Here is a 13730-nt window from a genome sequence, read left to right as displayed (position 1 = left end):
CCGTTTCCTTTTCCTCTTTATTTCTCTGAAAAATGTCCAGCTCAAATTAAACACACTTAATTCATGACACAATCTATGACATGAATCATTTGCAAAACACTTCCTTTACTAGACATGATGTGCTCTACCTTCATTTCCAAGGCAAGAACATTATGATCACGTAACTGCAACACCAAGAAAACAGTCCTTTCATGGTATCAAAATAGGTTTTATTTCACAGAATTGAACATTGTCAAAATTTTATAAATTTTGCATATAAATGTTTTAAAATTAGGAGCTTAAATTATGCTGACATAAAAAAGTGACATTCACAGAGTGGGTTTATTCCAGGGCAGTCAAGTTCTGTCCTCTCTCTTTTAATCAACCATAAGAAAATCTTTTGAGACCATTAATCTTACACCTTAAATGAAAAGTCAATTTAAGAGGAAAATGGGAGTAGAAGGAGCATTCAGACTAACTATATTGAATGCTTGTCTCTTTTAATTGATAAGTATGAAGAGGATGTAAAAACTGTGCTGTGTGAGATTCACACAGACAACAATGGTCAGAGGATAAACGTAAGATACCAAAAAAGCTGGTCATTCAAGTTAACACGTCTCTTTTCCTGAGAGATAGTACTAGTAGACACTATTCAAAACCTAGTTTGTATGGTTTGATTTAATGCATTGTTAATAGTGGCATATTAAAGCAACTTGGGCAGACTTGGACACCTTTTAATGAGAAGCATAGCCACATTTCGGAGTCATTTAACTCTTTGTTGTCCAGTGTTATGATTCCCAAAGATCACTGGCTTCCCCTAGTGGTGAAATTCTGATGAAGCCTTTGAGGCTTCCGGGCAACTCCAGTGAAAAACATAATCTGGCTCCCAACATGCATTAATATGTTGTTAGAATTTCTGATCATTAATGCATTCCTCCATCATAATCCTACATTTCTTTGATAGTGCCTATTAATACTGCAGCCCTTGTTGTAACTGAATTCCCTTTGAAATAAACTCCTTCCAGTAATGACAAAACGAGCAAGCTCAACTAAAGGCATAAAAGGCATTTTCAGTCATAAAGGAAACGACTATATACTATCCAACAGCTGTCCATCTCATAGCTTTTCAAAGCAAAACATTAACATTATCTTATGAAATATTATGAAACCCATGCTCAGTGTCACTCTTTCTATAAACCAACAATTCAACATCATCCACATAGCACCCACAAACTAACAAGCTACACAATACTATACCAAACCCCACTATTTCTGACATTACATGAATTCAATTCACACCAAGTATTCAGGTGTCAATGTTGTGGAAGAGAAGTCTTCATAAAGATCAACAAAAATCAAGCAGGGATAATTTAAAAACAAAATCAATCTTACATACACACAAAATTAAATTAAGATTTTAACTATAATGAAGTTAGTGACGATGGAAATTAGGACTTTTCTAAAGGGGTAGATCACCAAAACATTCTGTTATCATTTACTCATCCTCATGTCGTTCCAAACCTGTTGGACTTTATTTCTTCTGCGGAACACAAGATAGATACTCCAAAGAATGTTTATCCATACAATGAAAGTCATTGGGGTCCAAGCAAGGTACAATATTAGACCCCAATAACTTTCATTGTACAGACAAACAAAACAACAACTTTATTTTAATATCCTCGTTCCACAGAAGAAAGATGGTCTTACAAGTTTGGAAGGATGTGAGGGTGAACAAATTATGACACAGTATACATTTTAGGGTTAAGTATCCCTCAACAATATATAAAAGAAAAGGAGATGACAAATGTTGGCTACAAAATGAGTCTCATCATATTGTAGCTAATTAACCCATTGCCTTTGATCTTAATTAGTGTGATGCCTTATAATTCCAGTTATGTTAAAGACAACACATGAAGGAAAACCTTGCAATGTTCACATACTTCACATAGATCCACCTGCATCTAACAAATAATTAGCATGGATTTGTAAAAGAGAATCAAAAGTTGAGAGCAAAAAAGGGGGGAAAGCATGCTGATGTGAGTTGGGGAAATTGGAGGGATTATTTTAGATTTGAATCGCAACCATTCAACCTGGCAATATTCAGTAGCACAGTTCTTGGACATTTCTTTTTAGTCCACAAGCGACTGCTGGAAAAACCACAGGCTCTGTGTCTTAGTCTCTTCAGCTGACTGACTCACAGCACAGCTAGCCAAGCACCCAACCCCACTGCAGTAGAAGAGTGAAAAGCATCCATGTCAGCATGCCTCACAAGCACCCATGCCCCACAAAGAGAGAGAGAAAGAGACAGAAATTGCAGAGGAAGAGGGGGTGGACAGCTCACAGGCCCCTCAGTTGCCATCTGTGGCTTTGGGCTTGGACGCTTTCTTAAGACTCTCTTTCATACTCAAGGACTCCAGCTGCTCCATCAAATCTACCGCACCCTGGCCCGCGGTTGGACGGGAGGCACTGTTGTCTACAAACATGTTTGGGATTTCCTGACCGAAGTAGATCTTGCTGTTTGCGGCTATGGCCTGATATTTCATCAGTTCCAGGTACTCTGGTGTAAGCTTCAGCTGAGGAGGAGGGAGACAGTAGTCTGATAAATGATCTGAGCATTTCCTGTGGAATCAACTGTACTAAAGGAATGTGTGAATGTGTTCAGAGTGGACACTAGCACCACTATGACATTAGCTAGAGCCTCCTACAGGTGCTTCCTAAAAAGGTAAATTACCCTCCTAATTTACTCAACCTCAAGCCATCCTAGGTGTATGTATATGACTTTCTTCTTTAGGCAAATACAAGCGGAGATATATTAAATAATGTCCTGGCTCTTTCAAGCTTCATAATGGCAGTAAATAGAGGATTTGATTTTGAAGCCCATAAAAGTAGGGATGCACCGAAATGAAAATTCTTGGCCAAAGCCGAATACCGAACGCGGTTTTTATTTATTTTTTACATTTATTTTGACAATTTTTTCACCATTGCATAAATTAGCTTTTTTACTATTTTGTCTTGCTTTAAAAAAAATTTTAAAAAAAATTTAAGTTACAAAACTAAAATTTAAAAATATTTATTTAACACTGAACATTTTTAGCATTCCAGCAGACATTATAAAAACAAAGCACAATATAACAACAAGTTTTAAAAAAAGTAAAATAAAAATATTTTTATCTTATCTTTGGCCTATTATGCCTACAGGTATCATAATCAAATCATAATCAAATTTTGTTTGTTTGTTCATGAGAGGTTTTGCGAGCCTGTATAACTCAGCACTGAATAAAAACTGGCGGTTTGACCAGTGAGTGGAGTCTGACTAACTTAAAACATATTGGCCATTGTGTACAAGAGATCAACAACTATGTCACCGCTGCAGAAACACGTTGTAAATGGATACATTTGACGTTCTAAAGACACAAATATGCACTGGAGCATTTGTCAATATATTATTACAGTATCAACTGAGGGTGCTCTCGCTTGCATTTGAGGGTGCTTAGACAGTGTCTGCAAAGGCCATTTCTGCATCTTTCTCGCACACTTGTTTATACTCGACGCGTCCGCTCCATAGACAGTAAAAGAAATGGACACAGCGACCCCATAGACTTCCACGGAGAAAAGTGAAGTCAATTAGAAGCACTCACTTCCTGATGGCTGAGCGTACTGCTTGACGACATAGATGTGATGTGACGTGAGCAACCTGTCTGACAGTTGTAAGTTCTAGTAGTTGTACAAAGTGAAATCTGAATCACCGAATCTTGCAGAGACGGAGAGCGTGAGCAGGAGAAACTTTTGGTAAGTATTCTGATATATTATTTTGTCATTTTTCATAGCATTTATTTATTTTAATAAATTGCCTCATAGACAGTAAAAGATTGCCTGTGAGATTCTCCTCCTGTCTATACAGTAATTTCTCTACTGTGCGACAGAGAGTCGCGTGGTTATGACGCAATCGTTAGCCTATTTGTACAAAAATGGCTTTTATGGGGCGATAGTGTAAGATACAAGGTAATGGAGCCTTTTATACATTGTCGTGTTTCTTTAGAAATAAACAATGGACAAATGGAGTCTTAACACGCCTCAGATGTAAAGTTATTCGCTGTGAAAGTGACGCCAAAATTAATGGGAGTCAATGGAACGCTAACAGCAGGTGATGGCTTGGTTAGTAGGGCTAAACGATTAATTGCATTTGCGATAATATCGCGATATGATATAACGCGATTTCCTAACCGCAAAGGCTGCGATTACAGTCTGGTCACGTGACACGCGAGAGTAAAGTCTGCAGAAGAAGCATCAACTTGGCACGTTACACATATCTTATGCCTGGCCTAAAAGGGAAAAAAAAACTGTTTGTGTTTGATCTATCTGATATTGTGTTGTTCATACTATAGGCTACTATCATCTCTCCAATGATTCTGGAACGATTCTGAGCTTAGATTTTGACTGCAGGTGCGCGGTGGCGCTGCGTGTGTTTTAGAAACACCCGTATTCTGATTGCTTCCATTATATCTCTCTCTCTCACACACATACACACACACACACACATACACACAATCACGCACGAACCATAAAATAATATTTCATAACGTTCGCAATGACATTCGCAGGCTTCTTTGCACAGGATAAGCGTTGTGAGAAACTTTGCTTGGTGTCGCGCTTGCAGTGTGTGTTCTCGCCCGCCGGTATTTTCCTTACAAACGCTCAACGAAGGCTTCATTCATGTCGTTAGAAACTCACTGACAGAAGGCTTTCCATTTCAAATGCTCACGCGGTGCATTGTGAAGAGTGTTTGCGAGCACGCCTCTGTGCGCGTCTCAAAATGCTTTTATGACGCAAAATTAATGTAAACACCATCAGTAATGTTTAATGAATTAAACAGACAGGGCAAAAACATCTTATATTTCAAAAGAGATCTGTGCATTAGTGTGAATGCAGGTCTCCCGCTGTCTATGATGTCATCATTAATAATCAAACAACAGTAAAGCTGAGAAAGAAAAAAATCACTCACAGTTCAGACACTCTTAAATACTGAAAGCACTCTTTGTTCATTGCTTGTAATATGTTTTTTTTGTTTCTCTTTATGATTTACTACTTTATGTTTTGCAGCTATATTAGTTTATATATTTAAAATTATTAACATGCAATTGTTTTAATTAAAATGTTATAATGTGTAGTTATTTTAAAAAGCTTATAATTACATATATCGCAATAAAAAAACATATTAATTATTAATATTAATCTTATTAATTTATTAAAAACTTAAAAAGGAAAAAGTTCAAGAATTGTTTTGGAATCGGATCGTGACTCCCAGAATCGGAATCGGATTGTGAGGTACCAATTAAAGATTTCCACCATTACTATACAATGATGTATTGTTGAATAATACAGAAGATAAAGAGTTTAAAAAATAATCGCATATTAAATCGCAATCCCAATATTGGTTAAAAAAAAAAAAAATCGCAATTAGATTATTTTCCAAAATCGTTCAGCCCTATTGGTTAGCAATGGCGGCCCCTATGGAAGGTACGCTTTCTGGGTGCTGGATTACCCCCTTGGTCCGCCCGAGCGTGAGGGTGGGCGCAGCAAAAATTACGTCATCGCAGAGTGCCATTTACCTCATTGTTCGGTAAAATGTACTTTTCGCTTATTTGGCCGAACACCGAAAGTGCAATTTTTGCTATTTTCAGCCGAATAATTTCGGTTGCCGAACATTCGGTGCATCCATCCATCATAAAAGATATCCACACGGCACTGGGGGATTAATAAAAAGCCTTCTGAAGTGAAGCGATGCATTTGTTTGAGAAAAATATCCATAATTTAAACAAAATAAAAAAACAACTAAAATAACTAGCTTCCGACAGATGGCCGTACGCATCGATTTACGGCAAAAGAGTAACCCTTGACCTAATACATGACATATTGATGAAAATGGAAGCGCAGAAAATAGAGCAAAACACCGGTCACCCTAACCGCGAGAGGCGTTGGCAAAAGTTGACTTCCGTAGGCTGTCTGCCGAAAGCTAGTTATTTTAGTTTTTAAAGTTTTAAATATGGATATTTTTCTTACACCCCGGAGTGTGTGGATATCTTTTATGATGGATGGATGCACTTTTTTGGGCTTAATCTCATCCTCTATTCACTGCCAATATAAAGCTTAGAACTTTATAGAACTTAGAACCAGGACATTAATATACCTTCTATTGCATTCATCTGAAAGAAGAAAGTCATATACACCTAGGAGGGTAAGTAAATCATTGGATCATTTTCATTTTTGGGTGAACTATCCCTTTAATATAGCTAGGTTGAAGGATATTTATATAAACTCCTTCACACAGAACAAACTTACTGTTACAGCAGCCTGTGATTTAAACCTATAGGTTAAACGGTCTCATTTGTTAACATTAGGTCATATAGTAACGAACAAATGAACAGTGAACAATTCCTTTTACATTTATTAATTTCTGTTAATGTTAATAAAAATATAGTTGTTCACCGTTTTTAACGTTAATACAAAGTGCATTAACTAATGTTAACTTTGATTTTAAAAATCTACTAATAAATGTTGCAATTAACATTAACTTAGTTTAATACATGCTTTAGAATTACTGTTCATTCCCAATTCATTTGAACTAATGTTAACAAATGAAACCTTGTTGTAAAGTGTTACTGATTAAACACTTCTTTAAAAAAAATTTTTTTTTTAAATGTCTCTTACAAAGGATTTCTCAAAATAATTATGGCAATAAAGTATTGAATGTTCAAGTTTAAAGGACACAGAGTCTTCCACCAATTTCGTATTTTCTTAAATAAATCAAAATGTTTGAAAAATTACATTGAGCAACATACAAAAATGTGAAAAAAGATGGAGGTTTACCCTGTTGGCGTCAGCAAATTTTGCAGCAGTGTAATATTCTGCATCTGCTCTTGCCTTCTCTCTTGCCAGAAAAGCAGCATCTGTTAAAATAAAATAAAAAATGCGTCTGATGAGCAAAAGACTGTGTGACACGTGCTGTGAAATTGCTCTGTAGATAAACCAGACCTTCAATTTCGGAGATCTTTTTCTCCGTTTCCTTCTCCATCACTTTTTGTTGGAAGTGAATCCCTGCCACTTGAGCCATTTTCTCAGCCTCTGTAATGAGAGCAACACACAAGATGAATGAGGGCAGAATCGTGACCCTGTACATGATCAGAAGCTTTATATTTGTACATTTGGACTCACCTATGATGGCCTTCTTTCTCTCAGTTTCAGCCTCTTTCTCCACAACTTTCTGCGTCTGAACAGTGATAAGCAGCCTCGTCTTCTCTGCTTCCCTAAAATTTGAATAACACAATAGATACATGCATTCAAGGACAGTACATCAAGATGCCTGATAATGTTCAGTACACTACAGATCAAAAGTTTGAGCGCGGTAAGATTTTTTTAATGAAACGAATACTTTCATTCAGCAAGGAGGATGCATTCAATTGATTTAAATGCTACAAAGGTTTCCTGCTGTTCTTTTGAAAATTCTACTCATCAAAGAATAGTAACAAATTGTATCACAGTTTCCACAAAAATATTAAGCAACAAGGTTTTCAACATTGATAAGAAATGTTTCTTGAGCACCAAAATTTATCATGTGACACTGAAGACTGGAGTAATGGCTGCTGAAAATTCAGCTGTGACATGACAGGAATAAATTTAATTTTAAAATAGAATAGCCATTTTAAATTGTAATAACATTTCACAATATTATTGTTTTTATTCATCAAATAAATGCAGCTTTGGTAAGCATATTTTTAATCTTACAGAGCCTAAAAGTTTGAACGGTAAATGTCAGTACAATTTTTAAAAATCAGCAAGAATCAAAGTGTGCAAAACTGTATGGAGATACTTTAAATCAAATCCAAGCAAACTGCACAGAAATATAAAAATACAATTTTCACTCACATTAGCTCATAGTTTCTTCTGATGGTCTCAGGAATTTTAGGTTTGGTGACTCGCACGGCCTGCAATATATCATGCAAGTGTATAATTATGCTGAAGTCAAAGCTGAAACCCCAGAGAGAAAACACTGGAATAAAAACCATACCTGAATAGTGAGACCAGGAGCCATAGAATTTAACTCCTTCTGCAGTGCAGTCTTTAAGTTCTCATCAATTATGTCTGTCAGATAAAAACGACACAAATGCAAGTCTGATTAAGACGAAACAAATGACACAGCATCATATAAACAACTGAAAGCTCACATTATACTTTGCAGAATACATTTTTTTGACATAAGTCACTCACACTCACCGAACAGCTCTATGTAGACTTCCTGTAGTGTGTGCACACTGCAGAACTGGTTTAACTCATGGTGAATTTTGTTGAAGATTAGCGTCTTGTCATAGTCTGCAGTGTAGTTCTTCACTATTTCCAACACTGGAGAAAAACAACAAGCATTATTTCTGTCTTCCACATACAAGCTTAAAAAAGGATTGAGGGCGAGTAAATGATGAGAACTCCTTACCTGCTGATGGAACCAGCATGTTCACCACTTCAATTCTGTCAAAATAGATCATAACACCCCCACTGTGGAAGATAGAGAAATTATTATTTTCATTCAAGAGTCCCAGAAAATATACCATGCTAAATAATGATGGCTATTCATAATATAGTATACACCGATCAGACATAACATTATGACCACCTTCCTAATATTGTGTTAGTCCCCCTTTTGCTGCCAAAACAGCCCAGACCTGTTGTGGCATGGACTCCACTAGACCCCTGAAGGTGTGCTGTGGTATCTGAGATACAGAATTTGAGCTACAGTAGCTCGTTTGTTTGATCGGACCACACGGGCAAGCCTTCACTCCCCACGTGCATCAATGAGCCTTGCCCACCCATGACCCTGTCGCCGGTTCATAATGTTATGCCTGGTCGGTGTATATATTATATATTGTACAGAACATACAACAACATGAAGGTTTACCTGGTTCCACAAGGCACATTTTTTATTTCATCAGTTTGCAAAGTTGTCTATAAACATGATGCAAACATGAGAGAAAACAAAATCAGCATCTTCAGCTAAATATTCAAGAACCATAAAACCCCACCCTTGTTACAAAAGTCAAAATAAAATAATCATGATCAACAACATTTACAACTGTATTAAGAGCAATAATTCATTTGCTATTAGGCCAATTGTAAAAAAAAAAAGAAAAACAATTTACCTGCACTGATCTGTATGAAGTGATGAAAGGCAGCATTATATGGTAACCTGGGCCATTAGGAGATGTCAACAAAGCTCCTCCTCTGAAAAATAAATGGTAAAACACATGAATTAATATGAATGATAAATATGGCACCAATTTCTTTGCATTGAAATAACATTACCACCAGGGATGCACTGATATGAAATTTTGGCCAATACCGATATACGATAATTCTTTATTTTTGAAAGCCGATAACCGATATATGGGCCAATACATCTAAATACAAATTGATATACTTTGAGAGCCCGATTACAAAAACAAAAGGCTGCAAATGCACAAGCAAACTTGACTGTGCTTGTCATGAAGGTGTAACAAACACGCTGAAGCACAACATTCTTTTACAATCCTGTTTTCATTATAATTTTAGGTAGCCTATACCACAGATGTGTGCTGCACATGTTCACTTAACTGTATTTTCCTTTTAGAAGTGATTCAAATCATATTTCAAACGATTCAAAATCATCATGGCGGACAGTGCGTGTCTGAAGTGTCTAAGGAAATTATACTTTATATATTGGCTTGAATATGTCGGCCTAATTTTCTTATCGGATCGATAACGATAACATTAAAAATGAGCATTTATCGGCCGATAACGATAATTGGCCGATATATCGTGCATCCCTAATTACCATTACAATTAGCTGTGAAAATACTCAGTGATAGTCAGTGGTGTAAAGTAACGAAATACATATACTCTCATTACTGTAATTGAGTAGTTTTTCTCAGGACTTGTACTTTATTAAGTAGTTTAAAAATAGTTTACTTTTACTTTTACTTGAGTACATTTTAAGTGCTGTATCAGTACTTTTACTGCGCTATTTTCCCTAAACCTGCAGTCGCTACATTATGTTTATTTTTGTCCTGTCAACGTAATTGGCCAAGGCGAATAATAAGTCCTGTCTCCATGCGTCACGCGTGTGATATGTACGAATTGCCGTGAGATCGGGTTGGTGACTCCCGTCATATCAACCATAGCGCAGGGAGTCGTGACCAGCCTAGAGTGAGAGGCATGCGCGCTTTATGAAAGGGGGTTGTTGCTGGTTACTGTATGATGACTTGAATCGTGAAATTGCTCCGTGAGCCAACATACATCCTCATCTCAGCGAGCGTAATTTATCAACTGAGCGAGGAGAGAACGTGTTTCTTAAAGGATTAGTTCACTTTCAAATAAACTTTTGCTTATAATTTACTCACCCCCTTGTCATCCAAGATATCCATGTCTTTCTGTCTTCAGTCGAAAAGAAATTAAGATTTTTGATGAAAAGATTTCAGGATATTTCTCCATATAATGGAAGTCAATAGACCCCAAACGGTTCAAGGTCCAAATGAGAGGTTCAGTACAGCTTCAAAAGGGCTTTAAACCACATCAAACAGTACCAGACGATCAATAAGGGTCTTTTCTAGCGAAACGATCGGTCATTTTTTTTTTAAATAAATAAAGTTTAAGTTTTATAAGCACAAATGCTCGCCTTGCTCTGTTCAGTGATGCCCGCTCGTGACGTCACGTAAAACGCAATTACGTTGAAAAGGTCATGCTAGACGCAGGCGGAAATACCGAGTCAGTGTTTACAAATGAGCGGAAGGAGGACCGTATGCACATATTCAAACGTCTTTGCGCCTGCGACTAGCATGACCTTTTCAACGTAATTGCGTTTTACGTGACGTCACGAGCGCGCATCTCTGAACAGAGCAAGGCGAGCATTTGTGCTTATAAAACTTAAACTTTATTTATTTACAAAACAATGACTGATCGTTTCGCTAGATAAGACCCTTATTGATCGTCTGGTACCGTTTGATGTGGTTTAAAGCCCTTTTGAAGCTGTACTGAACCTCTCATTTGGACCTTGAACCGTTTGGGGTCTATTGACTTCCATTATATGGAAAAATATCCTGAAATGTTTTCATCAAAAATCTTCATTTCTTTTCGACTGAAGACAGAAAGACATGGATATCTTGGATGACAAGGGGCTGAGTAAATTATAAGCAAATGTTTATTTGAAAGTTAACTAATCCTTTAAAGGGGCGGTACACTTCATTACAAATTCTATATAAAACTCCAAAAATATACATACCAGCATAATTAAATCAAAAGACAAGCCAATGAAAATCAAAAAATATATTCAAAATAAGAGAATCAGAGTTTTTAATAATAAAGAAAAGATTGAGTGAAAATTATAATGTTGATTTTACACTCATTAGGCTACAAGTGCATATTTTAATGTAATGTGTTCTCATGGCGATTTAAAATTGTAGTCCATGTATATAGCAAATAACTTTCATAAAACATCAGATTTATATTTAAATCAGGTTTATGTTTTTAATTACAAGCAAAAATAATCAGTGGTGAAAATTGTGAGTTACTCGATTCTGGTATCTGAAGTGTAGCCTATTCTTTTAACAGAGAAAACATCCATTGAAATTAAAGCAGTACAATGAATGCGTCTTGAAAAGAAAAAACTCAGCTTTTTTTAACATAAAATTGTTAATGTACAACGCTTTGCAACCTTTTTTAATTAACCGCAAGAAAACCTCTACAGACTGGTTGTCATAAATGTTACCAGATTATTGGTTGCTTTCTCAAATATTAAATGGCTGTATTTTTAGTGCTAGCAGTCAAAAATAAAACTTGGAGAAATATTGAAATACTGTTGATCTCATGTATTTTTGTTCTTACTGAGAATCATCCATAAAAGAGTAAGCTACATTTTTAATTTGCAGGGTATAAGGTGGAATAACATTCATAGCATAATACTCACTACTCACTACTCTTGAGTACTTTTAAAAGAGCTACTTTTTACTCCTACTTTGAGTAGTATTTAGGACAGGTACTTTTACTCTACTTGCACTACATTTTTTGACAAGTAACAGTACTTTTACTTGAGTATGCTTTTTCAGTACTCTTTCCACCACTGGTGATAGTCCACCTAAAAAATTTAATTCTGTCATCGTTTACTCATCCTTATTTCATTTTAAACCTGTTTGACTTTCATTTTCAGCACAAAAGAAGATATTTTGAAGAATGTTGGTAACGAAAATGGTTCGGTGACCATTGATTTTCATTGTATGGACAAACATTTTTTTTTTGAGAAATGTCTTTTATGTTGAACAGAAAATAAAGGTCATACAAGTTTGAAATCATATGAAGGTAAGCAATGATAACAATTTTCATTTTGAACTACTGAAACACTAAGTTTTTTTTTTTTTCTGAAACACTAAGTTAACTGATCAAGCCTTTTCCCCAACCTACAATTAAATCACAGGTATTTTATGAATGATTAACATAAAAAGCATAAAACCCTGGATATTTCCAAAGCAACTTCCTTAAACTCACCTGTAATACACAGCTAAATGTCCTTCCTCAATCTTGTGTATGGAAGAATGAAGCAGAATGGCCATCACACTGGCCATTGCTGCAACTACTGCCCCAACATGTGCCATTGTCCTTCAGCCAGCGCTCACCTGCGGAGAGACAAGTTTGTAAAAAGAAATGCTGAGCTGATCCTTAGGATAAACACTCAATTTAGGTGACAAAAGATCAGCTTATAACACAAGCTAGGGGCCTGATTGTAAACATGTAAGCGGACCAGCCTGTGCTGCAGAACGTCCATACACTGAGCCCACACACACACACACATAAATAATCTCTGGAGAGCTGCACAGCAAACCGAGATAACAGGTTTTCAAAGTCCATTAGACCCACCCACAGCCCCCACACGCGGAAGTAATGTTTCCAAATGCAAATGTGGAATACAAATATATCAATTATTATGGCCACATCGAGCATGTATTAGTGACACTGAGAGCTGCATAACCCCCACAGCTATTTTAAGGAAACGAGTGTCAATCATAAGGCTGTCAGTGACCATGAATTGCAGTCTGGCTGCGTTTCAACACCAAGTGAGCTGCCTACCTAGACAGCAATTGCAGAAGTTGCAGCTTTTTGTTCGAATGCGCCTATGGTGTTGTCTAGGAAGGCAACTCAGTATCTTTTTAAACACAGCCTCTCCATTCCTTGTCCTGGCTACGCAGGCTAGCTACTTCCTCAATTGAAGTGCTGACTGGCTCGTACTACTGTGCATGGCACGAACTGATATGAATGAGCACAATCTGTTGGTTCATATGCTAAAACAACCGTTTACAGTCATTCACGTGATCTAGACATTGTGGAAGCCACCACATCAGTCACACATGACTACCATTCAAGCTAACCCACGCCCGCGGCTGGCTAACTAAGCTAATTATTTGACATGCAAGTAAACCTTGTGGTAAAACGGACAAGTTAAACTACATATACGAGGTGCTAATAATAGCCACAGTACGCATTTACCGATCATTCGTTTAGATAATGGACAATGCTGTCCTTTCAATTTCGCAGGACATTACTTTATTACTCACGACGCCGTGTCCAACATTGTAGGTTGGAAGGTTCCCACAGAAACGCTTTGTGAATCCGATACTGATTTCCCTTTCAAAATCTGCTTCAAACACACCTTCAAAATAAGAGTCACCAATACCAGCTAC

The 13730-nt window shown here is 36.7% G+C and overlaps 1 protein-coding gene across 6 annotated transcripts; it reads right to left on the bottom strand.

The window, feature by feature from the left end:
* erlin1 (ER lipid raft associated 1) lies at window positions 1-13691 on the bottom strand. Of its 6 annotated transcripts, none has more exons than XM_079842037.1 (12): window positions 13593-13691; window positions 12541-12668; window positions 9168-9249; window positions 8927-8973; window positions 8465-8526; window positions 8251-8376; window positions 8045-8118; window positions 7903-7961; window positions 7192-7283; window positions 7012-7101; window positions 6847-6926; window positions 1-2552 (listed from the first exon to the last, which is right to left on the bottom strand). In XM_079842037.1, exons 2-12 carry the CDS (start codon window positions 12645-12647, stop codon window positions 2328-2330), a joined length of 1044 nt encoding a protein of 347 aa, XP_079698163.1. In that variant the 5' UTR covers window positions 12648-12668; window positions 13593-13691; the 3' UTR covers window positions 1-2327. The 6 variants fall into 6 exon arrangements, with proteins under 6 accessions (XP_079698163.1, XP_079698164.1, XP_079698165.1 ...); XM_079842038.1 differs by having other exon boundaries at window positions 13605-13691; XM_079842039.1 differs by having other exon boundaries at window positions 13537-13685.
* Window positions 13692-13730: the final 39 nt, after the last annotated feature.

Source organism: Gobio gobio, assembly GCF_949357685.1.
Source record: "Gobio gobio genome assembly, chromosome: 18".
NCBI classification, from domain to species: domain Eukaryota; kingdom Metazoa; phylum Chordata; class Actinopteri; order Cypriniformes; family Gobionidae; genus Gobio; species Gobio gobio.
The sequence above is the reverse complement of the archived record's forward strand: the minus strand, read 5'-3'. Positions and strand labels throughout refer to the sequence as shown.